At 33.3% G+C, this 20,281-nt stretch overlaps 1 protein-coding gene across 5 annotated transcripts in view; it reads right to left on the minus strand.

Annotated features, from left to right (window-relative positions):
• Cnksr2 (connector enhancer of kinase suppressor of Ras 2) overlaps positions 1-20,281 on the minus strand; it is a 304,624-nt gene that overhangs the window by 45,111 nt on the left and 239,232 nt on the right. For all 5 annotated transcript variants that reach the window (XM_004670647.3, XM_004670646.3, XM_045140782.1 and 2 more), the window contains 5 exons: positions 17,980-18,053; positions 17,643-17,714; positions 12,631-12,698; positions 6,475-6,575; positions 4,060-4,600 (listed from right to left, as the gene is read on the minus strand). In XM_004670647.3, the coding sequence (XP_004670704.1) occupies positions 4,060-4,600; positions 6,475-6,575; positions 12,631-12,698; positions 17,643-17,714; positions 17,980-18,053 (856 nt within the window). The remainder of the gene's footprint in view (positions 1-4,059; positions 4,601-6,474; positions 6,576-12,630; positions 12,699-17,642; positions 17,715-17,979; positions 18,054-20,281) is intronic.

Genomic DNA, 20,281 nt, shown 5'->3' on the forward strand with positions numbered 1-20,281 from the left:
TATCACTGACTGGTGTGCAAAGGGTGTTAGATTTTAAGATATAACTTTAGCACATATTTCTGAGCATTTCCTTGGAAAGCATCAATAATATCTAATGCAGATAACGTAATGTACACAGTAGCAAAAAGGTAATCAATTTTTTATCTTTTGGCTCTTCTCCAAAGACCTAAGTTGTGTTTTACATTTCTAAAGCCAGGCTAAATACATGCATAAATTATGTGAGAGAACCATTAGGTAAGGTAGGGTAATGAAAAAGAGAGCATTATGACTTCATCGATTGCAAATACAAAGAAAAGTGTGCTAACAAAGTACCTTATAAATGTCAATGGGGAAATCAGTGGGATTAAAGGATAAAGCTTTTGAAAATCCCATCTACATAGCCTCCCATGACAAAAGGAAAGAGAGACATTCTAAGCAGACTTCAAGCTGCATTGTCAGACAGTATTTTATTGTTATTGTGAAGATTTCTAAATTAAGTATATCTTTATATTTTGTTTTATACTTTAAAGATTTATAGTCCTTGAAACTTGTATAAGCTGACATAATTAATAATTTAATGGGGGTATTATAAGGTCCACACCCCAGTAAGCTCTAAAACTGCTAATTGGGGTAATAGGAAAATACTCATCTTCATCCAAATGCCAGCCAAGTAGGTCAGGATAATTAATATGCATGCTGATTTTTCAGTCAAAAGAAAACAAGACACATCTCATTTGTGTACTGTTAGTACCATCTATTTCAGACTAAAATGAGTTCAACCTGAGAGGATCACAGCATGACTCAGTTAAATAGCTAAATTACAAAATAAGATAAAAGGAAGTTCAACCATGAGAACAAAGATTGAAGTCTGCTTTAAGGAAGGCTAAACTCATACTTCATAAGCAAGGCCAAATTTCACAGCCATGAAGAAGTGAAAATCATCCAGAGCGTGAACTTAGGTGTATCTTGCTTCTGAGATTATATTGCACATATAAGCACCAATATCATATTATATAACATAAGATATAAATAACATGAAAGAGGTTTAGTTGATGACATCTCATTATTCTTATGGTATAAAATAGGTTTTATGCTCATATTTTCTTGTTACTCCTTTGGCTCACTCAAACACTTCCTACTTTTTAAATTTTTTTGGCAAACTGAAAAAATGTTTGGAATCAGTTATTACACTCATTTTCTCTGTACATGTGTACTTGATTAGTACATATATATTCTAGTCAATCAAACTGAATGTGGCCCCAAGCAGTTTAATAATACACTACTGATATATTTCTGTCTCTATAAATGCAGGTAGTAGCTGTGTAATCTGTGTAGTCCCATAGCAGTGCTCTGTGTTAGTGGGTATACATCTGAGATGGCTGCCCTGGCCACAGATTCTTGCTATGTGTAAAATTAATGCTGTTGGTAAAATACCAAGCAGCTTGGTTTGAATAAGCAGCCTGCATACTTATTCCTATTGACCAATATGGGTCAGCTGTGAAATGGCACCCCTTAAGTAGACATGAAACAGTCTTTTGAAAACACTGATTTTAAAAGCTAATGTCTTCCTACTACTAGAAACATTCATTAAATTGCATAATTCTTTATATAAGAAATAGCAATGCAAATAAAACCTCTTTACCCTTTATCATGTCAGAGGTGAACATACATTGCATTGAGTAAGAAAAATCTTCCAGGCAAGCATGAAATGCACTATTCTGTTGAGAAGAGTTTGAAGTACACTGATATTTCAAGTGGAAAGATTTATGGAAAAGTACAGAGAAAGAAATGGATTAGGCCTGTTTAAGACCTTTATTGAAGTATATTTGATTGAAATAGTATGAACTACTCCATCATATTGAACTATAAAGACAAATATGAAATACCAAATTTATTGACATGCTTACTAAAGCTGCTCTGTGTTATCATATTTATATTACAAAGAGAACTCTCACTTAAAAGATGAACAATATCAAATATTTATCCACTTAAACTCAACTGTAAACTGAAAAAAAAAATCTAGGAATGCTTCCATGTGGCTAAAAATAAATACAACCTAAAGAACAACAAAAAGTAGACTTTAGAAGAAAAATTGAAAACTACCTAATTAGAGATGTTCTGTGTGATACTGGAAACTTTAAGGGATAGATATGGTGTCATGTTTTCCTATCATGTCCCAGACATGCTTACTCCTTCCTTATCCTTCCCAACCCAATGATCAGGATGAAATGTTAAATACCCCACTCACTCAGACAACACCAGTGATTCTGCCTATAAAAATGATGGAAGGTTTTATGAATAAGATTCTTTATTTTGGAGGGCTGTGCCTAACTTAACAAACTTTCTTTAAAATGGGTCAATGAAATATTTTCTCTAATGTTTGCAGAATAAGCAAACCTCACATATTTCACGATTACACCTGGGTGAAAATTAAAATTAAGTTTCTAATTCATCTTAATGTTTAAAACATTTAAATTTTATTATCAAAATATTAAATATGTATTACATTTGCCAGTATTTCTATAGAAAGTCCTGAATATTTCTTCTATAAAATTCTTCCATAATCCATAATAGATGTCATTGTTGGGAGGGTTTGAAAGGTAGGTAATGGATGACACGCCTATACTAATAGTATACTTTTTCTCATGGAGATTGTAGATAAAATATTCTTCACACTGAAACTGCCTTCACATGTAAATTTTATTATTAGTGATTTTTTTTTATTTTATTAATAGAAGACATAGAATTCCCATCAAGTCATATAATGAAAATCTGTAGCATTGAAAAACAAAACAAGATTTACTGTATTCTTCTGACAGTAGTCTTCAAACTAGATCTCTTGAAAGGAGTCAAACTTTATAGTAATATTAGATTCCTGACCTATAACTTGTAAGTGTTGAGTTGTTTTCCTAATTTTGCTGAAGAATGTGTATTAATGTATTCTGTGATCAAAGTCTTGTATTTTTGAAAAAAAAAATGGGCTGTAGGAGTACAATATATTCGGAGGACCAGATCATATGCATAATTTGTTTTATCACTATTGGCTTGAGACATCTGCACTAATTGGCTTAGACTGTATCTTAAATAAAGAGTTTAATGTTATTTAATGCACTGTGTTTTACAATTAGAACTTACAGCCAGACTTAGATTTTTCCCCTTATTAAAATAACTGAGTTAATAGCCTTTCCCTTAAATATGCTTGGGGTTCTGGGGCTGGAGGGATGGCAACTCAATAGCTAAAATTCATGTTTTGTAGTTTATTTTGTTTGTATATTTTGAGACAGGGTTATATATGGCTCAGGAAGGCCTTTAACTCACTATGTAAATAAGGATTACCTTCAACTCCTCATCCTTCTACCTCAATGTTCCAGGTTCTGGGGTTACAGTGTTGTTACTATTTCTGGTTATACACATATAGTATTTTAGGTCAACAAAACAAAGGAAAAAAATCCAACCGACTAATTTTTCTTCAGAGTTGACACCTTTGTAATCAATATGCATACCAACAAAATAAACATATGTTTTTAGTGAACTGGTTTCTAGAAACATGATCTAGTTGGAGTAAAATAAATGCTATATAAAATGTCTCTGGAAAAAAGTCTGAATTTTGGACTTGTCTTTAAATGTGAAAATAAAAAGGGAAGATATAAATGTGTATGTATGTATGTGTAGCTGTGGGTGGGGAAGGTTCTGCTAACACCCTGTTGGAAACATTCTACAGTTTCTTATCCCAGACTTAGGTGACAATTACTATGCACTGACAGGATGGTGCATTCAAGTGAGAAGATAAAAGAAGAAAAAGAAATGAAAACTATTAACTTTAAAAGGCAAATGAAGAGTTGAAAGAAAAAAAAATATTTCCTCCAACGGTGGGTGTCTTGATATGCAAGCTTCATTTTGTATCATTGTCCCCAGATTACTGAAGTTCTGAAAGTAGGACATCAAGGAAGACCTAACTTTCTAATACACCAAAACCATTAAGTTATGAAAAAAAAGGGAAACTTATTTTCCTCAAATGAGCAACTTGAAAAGGTTAGGCCTTTGTATATACAATCTAAGAATTTCTATAAACATACTTACTTTTTTCTCCTATGTTTTCCCCTGCTGCCTCCCCTTCCTCCTCCTCCTCCTCTTCCTCCACCTCTGGGGGCTGTATGTCATCCTGTGGGTCACAGGCACTAATTGGCGCATTCAGACAGCAGTGGTTGAACCCACTATCTCGAGGCAGAGTAAAACTTCGAGGCTTGCCCCCATTGCCATTTAGCACTTGCATTCTCTCACTCTCTGCTAAGGGATATGGCCCATAGTGATCCTGCAGGTGGCACTTCTGAGTTGGAAGAGTGGACTGCCGTCTATGCTCTGGGGATATGACCGCTGAGTCAGAGAAGACAGAATCTTCCAATGGTAAAGTCTGAAGATAGTGCAAGCCTGAACTTGTCAGAGGCGTCTCAATTAAATCTTGCCAGGAGCGGCGCTGACTGGCTGTCTTGCGAACGGGGGACACTGCACTGCTCCCAGTTACTTCCTGGCGAAACTCCTCATGGGAAGACTGAGACTGAGAGGTCTCTGTGGAGGAAAGCCGGTTGTGTTTTGCTTCTACATAAGGACTGGCACAACTCATCTGTGAAAAGGAGCCTATGATCAGTTTCCACTGGAAATAATAAATCATTTCTGTTAACAAGGAACATGTTTAGTTTTTAATAGGGTATATTTTCATGGATGGATTCTTATATAGTCAAGTAACAACAAAGGGATTTGCAGACATCTAAAGTTAGGCCACAGCTTACATATTAAGAAACATGGTTGTCTTGAGATATAGGTATATCAGGTATTCATAAAAAAACTGTGAGAAAATATAAATGTAAATATTCAACAACAAAACTTTAGTATTAAAATCTCTATACATTTTGAAATTCCAAAGAAATAATACCACAAATTATTATTTCTGGATTTTATGTACCTTATAAACAAACTAAACCCTTCTTTCTATGTCTGCTACCATGAGTGCCCCAGAAAATATATCTTAAGGTCTTGTGAATTCTATGGTACTTTTGTGGAATTAAAAATACTGGCATGATGAGATTATATCTTGTTGGGGATAACCATTTGCTATTAGCACAGATACCATGGGGTATATAAGTACAAAAGAAAAAAATGAAATAATTCATACATAGAATTTAAGATTTGTGAATATATATTATAACAGAAAGCACAAGCAAAGAAAAAAAAGATTAGCATCAAAAAATGTAAGATATTTGAAGAACAGCACCCTGACTTGGGCAAGCCTTATTCTAGCTCTGGAGGCTAGTGGGATGGCCCAAGTACCTTTCACACAGGAGCAGCCAGATTTGTTAAATGTGATTATCATAGATGGGGTTGAGGTGGGAACCAGCATAAACATGGCTGAGATGAAGGTACAGGCCACCCCTCTTGGTAAAAAAGGAAAAGTTACTTGGCATTATCTGTGGGTAGTTGGTTACCTTTTTACATATTAAGTAATAATAAAAATGTTCTCCTTGTAATTCTAAGATGCTATATTTATATTTAAAAAGTTGTTAAGTGAAACACTGATTTGCCTTTTACAAATGCTTCGAAGGAATTCTTTATATACTAATGTTTGAGCAAAAGAGGGGAAACATGCATTGGTTCCCTGGAATAATACAAAGGTTGAATTAGCTTGACTGTTATTGTTACTTAAATCTGATTTATTTTTCTTTTGTGGTAGACTCAGTCCCAAGACAGATGGAATTAATTATATGCTAACATATCATGGAATGTATTGTTAAATTGGGAGACTAAGATATTCTCAGTAATTCTGATGGGAAATAGGCATAAAATGGTATAGCCCTAAGAAAACCAAGATAATTATTTACTGTATTAAGAGATTAAAGTATAGTATATATACAGAATATTTTATACAGATTTGAGAATTCTGGAGCATTTAAAACATCTTTATAAAAACAGGCTCTATGGCAATCCAAAATGCTACATGCTAAAATATTTTCCATATACATGTACTATTATTTTCCTGTGGCTGGAGATCAAACCCAGGGCCTTGTACATGAAAAACAAGTGCTCTACCACAGAGCTATACCTCCAGCCACACATCCAGCCCTATAACACTATTATTTATCATCTAAAGAACACAGGAATGAACTTTATCAGTATGGGATAGCTAAGATAAATCTATAGATCTTTTCCTAATAAAAACAGTTTTTGATGCTGATAACTCCTTGAAGGCTACTTTAACACAAACAGTGTATTTTCATAATTAAACTGGTCACATACATTCATTCTGCCTAGAAACTATGGTGACTGTTTCTCTTGATTATATATATTCTTTGTAAACTGAAAAAATAACTCTTGATTTTAGAACCCCAATTTTCTTTTTTCCTAAGAGATCTGCGGTTTGGCTTATAATTCACTATACATAAAGTGATCTTAAGGTAAAAGAATATGATGAACATACTAAGTACACTCATGTTTTTAACTTACAGAGGGAGGCCGTGGATACGTGTCATAAGGGGGTGGAGGGCTGTCTTGTTTTGGTGTTGATGGAGTATCTGCTTCTTCTTTGTCACTCTCACTCCAATAATCTGAAAATTCACAGACATGAATACCTCATCATTCTATTAAATGTAGTCATATTTTTGAGACTATGCCTTACCATTTAACAAAAAAATTAATTTCAATGCTATTTTATGCTTGCTAGCTTTGCCATATTCAAGATCTCGTCACCAAAACTTAAATTGAAGCAAGGTGTCATTTCTAGCTCAGAGTGACCTTCAAGTCACTCTATAGCCCAGGTTGGCCTCAAATTCACAGTGACCCTCCTACCCTAACTTCTTGAGTTTATGGATACATATAAAGGCATGGACCACCATGCCCAGATAAAAAGCTTTATATTTTAGCCACAATTTGAAAAGGAAACAAGAGCAGAATCATCAATTCCAATGTGTTTCTAAAGCATTTATTGTAATATATACACACACAATCACAATTTTATATAGTTAATAAAATAGCACTGCATAAAACAAAAAAGGTTTAGGGTACTTTTGGTTCTAAAGCAAATTACTAAGAAGCTTCAATTAATAAAATATATTATGCTTCTTTGTTTACTGCTTTAAAAGTATTTATTTATTAAAGAGGGATAAAGGGGGAGGGAGACAGAGGAAAGGGTGGAAGACAATGGGTGTGCCAGGAGCTCCTACTGCTGAAAACAAACCCCAGGCATACTCACCATATTGTGCATCTGGTTTTATGTTATTGTAGCAGGAAACCAGCCATATAGATGCATGAATAGGCATGTCTAATTGCCAATAAAACTTTATATATATAGACTACATTGTATAAATTTTACATCAGCTTTCATACTTTTGAAAATATTCTTTTCTTTTTTTGAGCAAATTATAATATAGAAAAATAACATTCTTGTCACAGGCCATTTAAAATAGGTATAGGACCACATTTGACCTTCAGGCAAGGTTTACCAACCCGTAGTTGGGGTTAAGGGCATAAAGATTGGTAGATTGGTGCCAAGAGGGAAAAAAAAACATGTATACTAAAATGGTTAATTTTTTATGATAGAAGTCACTTAAAGATGCAGGTTTGAGGGGCTGGAGAGATGGCTTAGCAGTTAAGCACTTGTCTGCAAAGCCGAAGGACCCCAGTTCGAGGCTCTGTTCCCCAGGACCTATGTAAGTCAGATGCACAAGGTGGTATATGCATCTGAAGTTCATTTGCAGTGGCTAGAGGCCTGGCACACCCATTCTCTCTCTGTGTGTGAGTCTGTTGCTCTCAAATAAATAAATAAAAATAAACAAAAATTTTTTAAAGGGTGCAGATTTGAAATTCCGTAAGATACATTCAAGAGCACCATAAGTCAAATATTAATTTTTATCCAATGTGTAGTAGATAAAAAGTTTTGCTGAGTAGATGCAATTATTTTATTTCAAAATTCACAGGGAAGTGAGGCTAATGGGAAATGATTTTTTGAAAAAAGTGATCAGTGAATTTAAAGTTGATTGTGGAGAGGGAGAAAAGATACTGCATGAAATGTTAAGTACTTCTGTGAAGGGGCCTTCAATAGCACCCTTACTTATGTGATGGCAAACCTAGGCACCCATCCTGCCTAAAATTATTTTTTCTTATACCTTTTTGAAACATATATTAAATTATCATTATCTATATCCATCCACCCTACATACAGCTTTACACTAACTATAACTCAATGCTCATCGGTTATTCTTTCTTTGTCACTACTTACTCTTCATAGCCTCAGATAACTATTTTACTCTCAATTTACAGACACTATATTTTGTATGAAGTTTATATTCAATCATAAGAATATTAAAGGACATCAAATGACTGTGTGAGTGTGAAATAGATTTGCACATCTATGTATAATATCAAGAGACCTAATTGTATGAAAGGCAATAAGTTTAATATGTTTCTGGCATATGTTAAAGTACCTTAGGAATGTACAATCTGTAGAAATAACAATTATTTCATAGAGTCTTAGGCATATTGCATTAGCAAGAGAGACCTGAGTTGTAACTACAAGTGTCTGCCTATGATTCTTTACCAAACCTTAATATTCATTAAAATAAATACTCACACAATAGGCCAGGTCAGCATTAATTCACAGAATAAATATTTTCTGGAACCTGCATATGTAATATAGTGTACCAGTTCTTTTATCACTATAAAATTTTGTTATGTAATACCAAATATATAGAAAATTAACTAAAATCAAGATCATGGTCAGCTTCAAACTAATGTCAAATAATAAAATTCCAAAATTAAACCTGGGATATAAGATCTTTTATTTCTCTTATTTATGCAAATTGATATTTTTCTAGAGTCATTTCCTATCAGCATATTTCTTACACTTCTAATTCTTGTACTTTAAAAAAATATAAACATCTTGAAAGAGAATATCAAGCTCCCACCAATCTTTGGCTACTAGAGGGCCTGCACCTATTAAATTCTCTCTAAACTAATAATGGTAATCCCATTTATCTGGAGCTGACTTCACACTCCATTGGAGAATTTGCTTCTCCTTCTCAGACTGATGCAGAACCTGAGGAGAGAATCAGCCCACTGCACTTTACCAGGGCCCCAGCTGAAACCAAGAGTAATTGGAGAAATGAGCAAGAGTGCTGCTTTCTTGGTGAACCTGGTGCCAGCACAATGGTGAAGGAAATTGACACAGAGAACACTCAGCTACTACCAAATCAGAGATCGAGAGACACAGAGGCTCCCAAGACCTCATCACTGAAGTAGACCTAAAACAAACCCAACATGGCTCAGGGAAATTCATGGAAGAGGGGGCGGTAAAACTGTTAGAGCCACAAGTTGGGACATTATGCACAGAGACATTGCCTTTTCCCCATAGCTGATTGCTACCCCCAAAATGCATGATCTACAATCCCCATAGGGATAACTGACCACCCCAAAGAGGAGGGTCCCTTCAGAGGGGGGAAGACGGGCAGGAGGCTAAGGATGGTACCAGCATGTGCTGTTTGCACACTGAGTATGTACATATCTAATAAAGAAAAAAAGTGAAAAGAATGGCTGGTAATTTTTAGCATTCTTACCACAAATTATGGTCTATAAAACATAGTAAAGTATAAAAGTGATGAATTTTAGCCACTAAGACATTAATGATCTGATAACTTTGGCTAAAGCTTACCTTTATACAGGGACTTGGTTGTGGCGACTTCTACATTATTTGTGGAATTACCTATGATACATCCATTAACTGGAATATTTTAGTTAGTTCCTTGAGCCTTACAAGAATCATTTTAGGAAATAGAGTCAGCAATAAGTATTTTCCCTTTCTCTTCTTTGGAGGACTATCTTTAGCCTCATGTCCTGGAACATGATTTTTATGGCATTAATTTCATGTTCTCTATGACATTAAGACTATCATTTTTAATAGAATGCTATGCAATTTCAGGCAGGATGGGTGCCTAGGTTTGCCATCACATAAGTAAGGGTGCTATTGAAGGCCCCTTCACAGAAGTACTTAACATTTCATGCAGTATCTTTTCTCCCTCTCCACAATCAACTTTAAATTCACTGATCACTTTTTTCAAAAAATCATTTCCCATTAGCCTCACTTCCCTGTGAATTTTGAAATAAAATAATTGCATCTACTCAGCAAAACTTTTTATCTACTACACATTGGATAAAAATTAATATTTGACTTATGGTGCTCTTGAATGTATCTTACAGAATTTCAAATCTGCACCCTTTAAAAAATTTTTGTTTATTTTTATTTATTTATTTGAGAGCAACAGACTCACACACAGAGAGAGAATGGGTGTGCCAGGCCTCTAGCCACTGCAAATGAACTTCAGATGCATATACCACCTTGTGCATCTGACTTACATAGGTCCTGGGGAACAGAGCCTCGAACTGGGGTCCTTCGGCTTTGCAGACAAGTGCTTAACTGCTAAGCCATCTCTCCAGCCCCTCAAACCTGCATCTTTAAGTGACTTCTATCATAAAAAATTAACCATTTTAGTATACATGTTTTTTTTTCCCTCTTGGCACCAATCTACCAATCTTTATGCCCTTAACCCCAACTACGGGTTGGTAAACCTTGCCTGAAGGTCAAATGTGGTCCTATACCTATTTTAAATGGCCTGTGACAAGAATGTTATTTTTCTATATTATAATTTGCTCAAAAAAAGAAAAGAATATTTTCAAAAGTATGAAAGCTGATGTAAAATTTATACAATGTAGTCTATATATATAAAGTTTTATTGGCAATTAGACATGCCTATTCATGCATCTATATGGCTGGTTTCCTGCTACAATAACAGAGTTGAATAGTGCAACAGAGCTGTATGATCCTCAAAGCTCACAATCTTATTTACATATTTTTAGAAAAAAATGACTGGCAGTTCCTTAAACACTGACAATTCGGCTTCATGATTTGTCTTTGATCAGGATCTTTGGAGCTCTATAGTTTACTTAAAAAAGTCTTGGTGGAAATTTTATTCTAGGTCTATATGAGAATAAACCAGTTTCGAGACTCTTCAATTAACAAACTGGGTATGCACACTAGAGAAGTACAAATAGGTTTTTGTTTCTGTGTCAATATATAGAATTCTTTTTTTCTTTAGGATGTTTCAAATAGAAAGATTGTAAGAGCCAAGGGATATGGCATAGTGCTTTGTATTGTATTTTCTGTCCATAATGTAGCTGCTTATGACCTCACAGTGGCTGTTGTTACTTTTAGATCTGCTGCCATTTTTAGATATGAACAATATTGCTCTCATAAATAATTTGTCATGGATGATAAGAAGGGGAAAAAAGACATAAAAAACAGAAGAGGGAGTAAAAAGAAAAAAGAAGAGGTTCAGTGGAGGGCTATAAGATATAGTACAAAAGAAGATATTGGGATGGGATTATGACCAAAATAAAATTTATATATGTATAAAGTTTGTCAATAAATTTTTAAAAAGCTTTGTTTCTAATGTGTATATAAGTGCTCTTTCATAAATGTGAATCCACAGGATGGTGACTACAGCTTTCATTTATTTAATTTTTTTTATTTTTATTTTAGGGGAAGCAAGGAAGAGAGAGAGAGAGAGACAGAGACAGAGACAGAGACAGAGACAGAGACAGAGACAGAAGCAAAGGGAGAGAGAGTAATTGGTGTGCTAGGATCTCAGCCACTGCAATAGAACTCCAGATGCTTTCACCACTTACTGGGCATGTGCAACCTTGCGCTAGCCTCACCTATGTGCGGTTAGCTTATGTGGGATCTGGAGGATCGAACATGGGTCCTTAGGCTTCATAGGCAAGTACCTTAACTACTAAGCCAGCCTTCATTTTTCTACTTAACTTTGTTATTGAGAATTTTCATATATGAACATAAGGTAACTTGATCATTATCTCATCTCATTACCTTTGTTTCTTATGATTTCAATTATGGATCATATTTTTCATAAATGTGAGGTCAATAAAAGGTAAATGCCATGAGATTACAATTAGATAGTAGGAAAGATGGAAAACATAGCCAAGTAAGAAAAAAGGACCATTTGCCTGACCTTTTTGCATAAAAGCATAAAAGGTAACTTAAAAGTTTATGAATAAGCCGGGCGTGGTGGCTCACGCCTTTAATCCCAGCACTCGGGAGGCAGAGGTAGGAGGATTGCCATGAGTTCAAGGCCACCCTGAGATGACAGAGTTAATTCCAGGTCAGCCTGGACCAGAGTGAGACCCTACCTCGAAAAACCAAAAAAAAAAAAAAAAAAAAAAAAAAAAGTTTATGAAGTTGCTAACTAAAAATACACATAGCACCAAGAACCCGATGTAGGTCAATATACAGGATCTACTCCTGTTCCAGAATTTTTCATTTTTAAGGTTTTGTTTCCACACAGAAAATAGATTGAGAGAGAGGACAATGGCCAGGAAAGAACTTCTGATAAATGCTCAAAAATTTGAGAGTTTTACCCTCATCTGTTAAACTTACTATGCTTTATATATAAGATGCTTTAGTCTAGATTTAAAGTATCTATAAAGACACAATCATACATAGACATAAAATTTTTCTCTGAAGTCATAACAAGGAACGACTGTATAGCTGCAAGAAAACAGTGTCACACAATTGTAAAATAAATATTATTTCTTTACCTTGTTCTTGCTTAATCCTTTCTCTTTCTGCATATCCTGCAGTCAGCATATTAATTCTGTTAAGCCATCTGGAAAATGTTAAAATTAATAATGTTGTGACTTAATTTATTATATTTCTTTGAAGTATTTATTACAATTTTACAAATATATATAGAAATATCTACAATAAACCTACATATGCATTCTTTGCTACTCTTGATTAATTCAGCAGCTTCAAAGCATTAGACTTTATGGTACTACTAATTGGTACCATAGCAAAGATATAATTTCAATAGAAAATTAGGTAAAATTATTAATATTTATAATATAAAATGTTTGAGAGGATCCTAGTCATATTAACTTTTTTGCTACAAGTGTATAATCATTGCAATATTCTTACTGCTCTGTTTCTTTCGAACAAATGTTCCTTTAGAGATACTTAAAGAATACCAAGTCTGATTTGTACTGTGTCTGTACTGAACAATGAGCTTTGATTTAGGGGTATAGTAGTGAATAAGGAATAGTTACCATTTTATATAATAATAAAGTTTTTTGCTAATTTTTGTAAAGCAACTGAAAATTTAAACTACTTTTGGAAGAAAAATATCCATTCTAGTCTTTGGAAAGGGTATCGATATACACAAGCCATTGTGTATTACCACAAAATGCTGAACATTAAGCAATTTTTGGTATAAAATTATCCTTAGGACTTCATCTAAAAGAACCTTATTTACTAATATACTCAATATAATTGTGATTTGCTACTTTACACCATTATAAAAGCAGATTTATAGTAATTAACTGATTTAAGTGATATTTATTGAAAGCCTATTGTGTGCCAAATTTTGTTCTAGACACTCTGAATACTGAGATACAAAACAAAGCATTTGCCTATATGATGCCTATATCTTTGTGAGGGAGTCAGACAAAAATTAGGGATACAAATAAGCCTATATGAAGTGGTAGCAAATGCTATTTGGTGGTGGGGGGGATTGAACAGTGGTTAAAGGCTCTCACTAGCTTGCAAAGCCTTCTGGCCTTGGTTCAATTCCCCAGTACCCATGACTTGAGTTTAATTCCCCAGCACCAACCTAAAGCCAGATGCACAATGTAGCGAATATGACTGGAGTTCATTTGCAGCAGCCAGAGGCCCTGGTATTCTCATGATCTCATAAATAAATAAAAATATTTAAAAAATGCAAGATAGGTAAAATTAGAATGTCGAAGAGGTTGGTAAATAGAGAACTCTATTTTAGGCAAGCAGACCTTGGATACAAAGAGTGTACTTAGAATATTTTCAAACCTGTTGATGGGTAAGTTCTTTAATATTAGTACCTTATCATATTACTCAAATAAGAACCTATAAGAAAGAGGGTATTTTGCCTACAGTAAACATTTTTTTCTTCATTTCAGAAATTGTTTATTGAATAATTAAATTAGAAGGCAGTTTTACTACAAAAGTTTACATCTTTTGGTGTTTCTTAAACTTGCTTAAATGGAGAAGTTCAGCATCTCAAATTTAATGTCATCCTACACACGATGTGATAGATATGATACTTCTGACCTCATTGTTCTATCATTCCATACTGGTGTGCAAAAGTTTTCTTGGAATTACTTTAAGGCATGTTGTAAGAAATCAATTAAACTCTTTTAATGATCAAACTTCCTAGGCTATATTATTCTAAATACAAGGCAAGTATTTCTAAGCAATCATGATTCTTCTCTGGTCTCAACACACCTCTAGAATTCTCAGATTTTGGAGTATTTTCCTTAAAGGGATGTTGTACATACTGGCCTCGTTTTTTCACAAGAAATCTTTCTAAAATTATATTTTGGTCACTTCTTTCTTTATCTAGTTGAACTCAGAGCATACATTTAAAAAATGGTTTTTTTTATGTCTTTATTCTCTCAAACATCTTTTTAATGAGATGTCCAGAGTGATGCACTGAGAGGGAAATAATAGTAAGAACCATGGAAGAAATGTATAAGTTAGCACATAGGAATTATTGAACACTCACAATTACAAATACATGTACACTCACATGCTACATAATCTATAGGCCAAATGCATTCAGTAAGCAATTATCAGTATATTAAGTTTTCAACCCATGGACTTCAAACAAAAATATTTTTCTTGAAAATAGTGTCATGCCCATTTCTGAGAGAGAAGGTGATGGTAGCAAAGTGTTCAAAAGTACTTTTAAAATATTATTTATTTATTTGAGAGAGAGAAAAAATAAAAGAGGCAGTAAGAGAGAATATGGGTGTGCCCGGGCCTCTAGCCATATCAAACGTATTCCACATGCATGCGCTACCGCCTTATGCATCTGGCTTTATTTGGGAATAGACCCTAGGTCTTTTGGCTTTGCAGACAAGTGCCTTAACCACTAATCTATCTCTCCAGTCCCCAAAAGCACTTTTCAAGTTACCTAATATTTAAACTCAATATATAAAATGTGTGGTTTAAATATTATTGCGTGTAAATATACAGAAGTTCATGTATTCAGGTAGCATGACTATGTATATACATGCTTAGATTTTATAGAAAACATAAATTTAGAGAATGCCTCTTTATTCTAATTATTATATCTTGGTGATGGTCTCTCTGTATCTTACAATATGAAGTAGAAACATATATTACTCTATACCAAGGTATAATTTGATACAAAATAGGACTATTGTTTTTCAATTGTGAAATAAGAATATATTCACTGTAATCACAATTATTTGATAAATATATCTCCTCTTGTAGAATTAGGTATATGCTTTAAAAGATTACATATGAAAACAATAAAAACCCACATTATCTTACTGTTACATAACTATCAGGTAACTGAACAAAGCTGTACACATCTTCAATCCTCTGTGAATATTTTTAGCACTGAGCCTTTTCTTCTATTTATAAGTATTGTAAAAAATATGCTTAGTGAAAGTAAACACGAAGAACATGGTTAATTAGAGAAAAAAAAGGAAAATAAGAAAGACTCATTATAATCAAATAAAAAATTAATTCAGACTTTCAGGTCAGTTTAATTCTGTAAGTCATAGTGCACTATGGCAAGCCTCACATCAAAGAGCACTTCTAAATATATAATGTGCAGATATTTTCTATTAGATTCATTTTTCTTTGAACCATTAATAGACAAAACAAAAGTATGTTGTTTCATTTCGGATATGATATCCAGAAGAAGATAAATCCATAGGAGTATTAGATTAGAGCAAGAACATTTGCATCTTTTTAAAATACATGTGATAGCAAATAGAGGCAAAGTAGGATTGAATAGTCAAGCTAACTCCACAATGCACGACCCATTTTCATTAACAAGGAGGGTCTAATGGGAGGGGGTAGATCACAGATGAGCCTAAATAATGGTACCAAACTGCCTGTATTTACTGAAAAGAAAACTAATAAATTAAATTTAAAAAAAGAAAAAAATTAAAAAAAAATAAAATTTAAATATTTTCACTTATTTGTAAGCAAAAGAGATGGGGAGGGGTGGATAATGGAGAATGGACATGAACGGGTACATAAGGGCCTCCAGCCACTAGGGAAAAAAACCAAAAAACAAACAAATAAAACAAAAGTCCAGATGTTGCACTCTGTATTTGGCTTTATGTTAGTACCAGGAATTGAACCAGGGTTATTAGGCTTTGCAGGCAAGTGCCTTAACTGCTGAGCCCTTTCTCCAGCTCCAATAAAATGAATTTTAACTAGACATTTACTAAGCTTATAAACATTCCAATTCACATATACCGTGAATAATCATTTTAATTTTAGATGACTATGATCTAGTGTATTCATCTTATATGAAAGGATATGCTCATTTATGTCACTTCTTTTTTTTTTTTATAATATATTCTTGGGGTGTGGTGGCACAAGTCTTTATTTATTTATTTATTTATTTTATTTTTTATTTTTATTTTTATTTTTTTTTTATTTATTTGAGAGCGACAGACACAGAGAGAAAGACAGATAGAGGGAGAGAGAGAGAATGGGCGTGCCAGGGCTTCCAGCCTCTGCAAACGAACTCCAGACGCGTGCGCCCCCTTGTGCATCTGGCTAACGTGGGACCTGGGGAACCGAGCCTCGAACCAGGGTCCTTAGGCTTCACAGGCAAGCGCTTAACCGCTAAGCCATCTCTCCAGCCCTATGTCACTTCTTTTTAAATTTGGTGATGATGCAAACCCTTCATATTCATCCAAAGAGCAGTAAGCTTAATATAGTAGAGATATACCATAATTAAAGCATAAAATAGAGAATAATACTTCCCCCATCATAAGTAACTTGAATAAGCATTTTTATCTTGTGAATAAGGAAGAAAATCTGGCAAATCCTAAGTGCCTGGTTTGAAAATTAAGGAATCATAAAATGACATAAGGCAAGAGAAGATTAGGGAAGTTACAAGAAAGGGCCAGTAAAAGAATTAATAAAAATATTAATCATGTGTTTTCAAACCTACTTTCTTTGTCATTTCCTTATATTAATATCTCTGCTTTTCAAAAACCATGATTATAGTCCCAAATGTCAAAAATTGCAAGATTATTTATAAAAGTATATTGGGTTTTCATTTATTATGTTCAAGCATATGTATAAAGCAACATGATTTATGAGCTTAAAATACACGGATATCACTTTTAGAGATATACAAAGAAAAGTAATTGAGGTACAAGTGCACAGTTTTTATGTGCATAGTTTTACCATCTACAAATACATTTAAAAATATTCTAAAAAATAGTATAAAACCTTTTTAGTGGTAGTTTTTTAGATATAAATATTGCTTCTGGTACTTTTGTGGTAAATAGTAAGCAAGTTCTACTTCTAAATGCCATTGTTATTATTTTTTAAAAATTGTGTGTATATGTGATTTAAACAAATACTTCTTTATTATTGTCATATAGAATTATAGTTGGTTCACTGAATTTTAACCTAATCAATCTAGAATCTTCAGTGACATTCTCTAAGCCTCATTGAAGAAAATTTAGAATTTCAGACCTAATTGACAAAGTATTTTGAAATTTAAATAATACTATACCTGTTCATATCATCAAGATGTTCAGCAGCAAAATAAAAACTTTTGATTTTAGGATGACAGGCTTTGAATGCACTGAAAAACAAAAGGTATATTCCTTTTATTACAATTTGGAAAATAAGATTAAACCAAATAATTTATATAGGCAAAATTATCTAACTTAAATTCACTTATAAAATTTTTCTATCATGATGACAGAAATCAGCCAAAAATTTTATTCTCCGCCCTCAAAACTTCTTTCTTATTATCTCAACTTTAAAGCATTAGATGAACAATTTTTAATTCAAAATCTGGAAAATATAAATTCTTCTCTCCCTTTCCCCAAATAAAATCAACTTACTATTTCTTGCGGCATTCACTGGCTCTATCAATTTTAAATTCAGGCAGACTGATGAATCCTTCTGCTTTTTCATCCTATAGAAGCAATATTTTGTTTAGGATATTAAAATAAAATGTTTGAAGCTAACTATATTGTATAATCATGACGTAAATATCACTGCTAATAAATGTGCCCACTTAGTCAATTAGGTTTAACATTTGAAATAATTCCACTCATATTCCATAACATATATATTTTATTAATTGAAGGTCTACTGTAAATACATGGAATTATAAAATTGAAATACATATATTATTTCAACAATACTTTTCATATTAAAAATGAAAATAGAAATTATATATTTCCCAAAATAAAATGTTTTACAAGAAATTTTCTGGGGCAGGGGTAAAGCACTTATTTGTATAGCATGCATGAGGGCCTTGGGTTCCAACTTCAGAATGGCAATAAAAGGGCAAAAACAAAAAGAATCAGCTCTGAGGATATATAAACTTTCAAAATATGCAAAATAACTCTAGTTAACATTTATAATCTATTTTTTCATTATTTTAAAATTTCAAATGTAAAATAAAGAGGTGTGTACTGATTCAGTTTCTTTTCTCTCCTCAACAATTATGTTATGAAACCTGAATTATGTTTCCTCTTGCAACAATTACTTTGTGTAAACAAGAGTTTAGAAATAAAATACACCAACTTGATGTTCAAATATATGAGCTAGGGTATGTCATATCTCAATTTTTATCTGTTAAATTTATTAACTATTATAAAAAGCCTCCTGTCTTTAATTCTGCATAAAAAACAAGGTGGAAGAATTATCCAAAATCTTACATGATGACTCAAGTTATTTCAACTAAGCTAATATTCTATGGCTAAACCTTTCAATCATTCTGTGAATTTCCTGGCTATAACCAAGCTCCTTAGAATTTTACTAGTTCAAACTTTTATTTGGTCTGCTACGCCAGTACATGACTCCTTATACAGCAGATTGTAGTGAGATTATTCTCTCACATAGCATTTTGAAGAAAAAATAGGTTCTCAATTCTGTGTGTTTGTAAATTGTGTCATTATTTGAACTTATGTGCGAAAATTAAAAAATAGGTGCTGGGGGCTGAAGATATGGCTCAGTGGTTAAGTGTGCTTCCTATACAAGCAGTAGGGCCTAAAGGGGCTTGAGATTGCTGGAGTTTGAATTTCCAGAACCCTTGTAAACATCTGAGCATGGCCATTCAAGCCTGTCACACCAGTCCCAGAGGAGGACAGATACTGGAGAATCTCTGGAGGTTGTGATAAAACAGCAAGCTCTGATATCAGTAAGACTCTACTTCAATCAAGAACAGAGATGAATCAGGGTACCAAATGTTCTTCTCTTCCCACTGCAGGATAGCTCACCCTGCTGTAGACAAGCACATGTGTATGAACCACACACACACACACACACACCCCTCCCAACATGTACATAATCTTTGTCTTTCTCTCTCTCTCACACACAAACAAAACAAAATTAGTTGCTACTGATGGTAACTGAAATTCGTGTGTTATATAAAGGAGCAGTATAAAACCTTTTTAATCTTTGAATACTTTTTCAGTCATGGATTAAAGACAATGTTTTCAAATCTTATTTCAAATTTTGACCTCCAATGTTATCTTTGATGTTCTTAATTTAAAATTTTGAAATATTTTAGGGGAAGCATTATTTCTTCATAATGATATAATATCTTTACATTCTCATACAAAAATCACAGTACGGTATTTCTTGTAATGTATACTATGTAATTATTCACTCATATTTCACAAAGATAACAGTAATAACTTGCCAGTGATTGAAATACAGTTATCATTGAATAAAATGGACAGAAATTTTTATCATGTAATCTTTGAAAGATAGAATATAACCTACCATATACTAGATGAATATAAAAGAAACTTAAAAGACAAAAAGAGTTACTATGTTTTGATATTACTTGGTTGCTACATAAAACTTTTTAGTATATGTATTGAAAAAAATTAAATTAAGTTCTTTTTAACTATTCCTAAAATAAGACATGCTTGCCAACAAATACAAAAATTATATCAAAAACCAAATCTGCCAGGTGTGGTGGTGCATGCCTTTAATCCCAGCACTCAGGAGGATCGAGGCCATCCTGAGACTACATAGTGAATTCCAGGTCAACCTGAGCCAGAGTAAGACCCTACCTTGAAAAATAACAAAAACAACAACAACAACAAAAAAAAACCCCAAATCTTTTCATATAGGTAACAAGGTTTTCCAAAGCAAAGTCCACATGAAAAAAAATATTACTGACTG

Source organism: Jaculus jaculus, chromosome X (assembly GCF_020740685.1).
Source record: "Jaculus jaculus isolate mJacJac1 chromosome X, mJacJac1.mat.Y.cur, whole genome shotgun sequence".
Classification (NCBI taxonomy): domain Eukaryota; kingdom Metazoa; phylum Chordata; class Mammalia; order Rodentia; family Dipodidae; genus Jaculus; species Jaculus jaculus.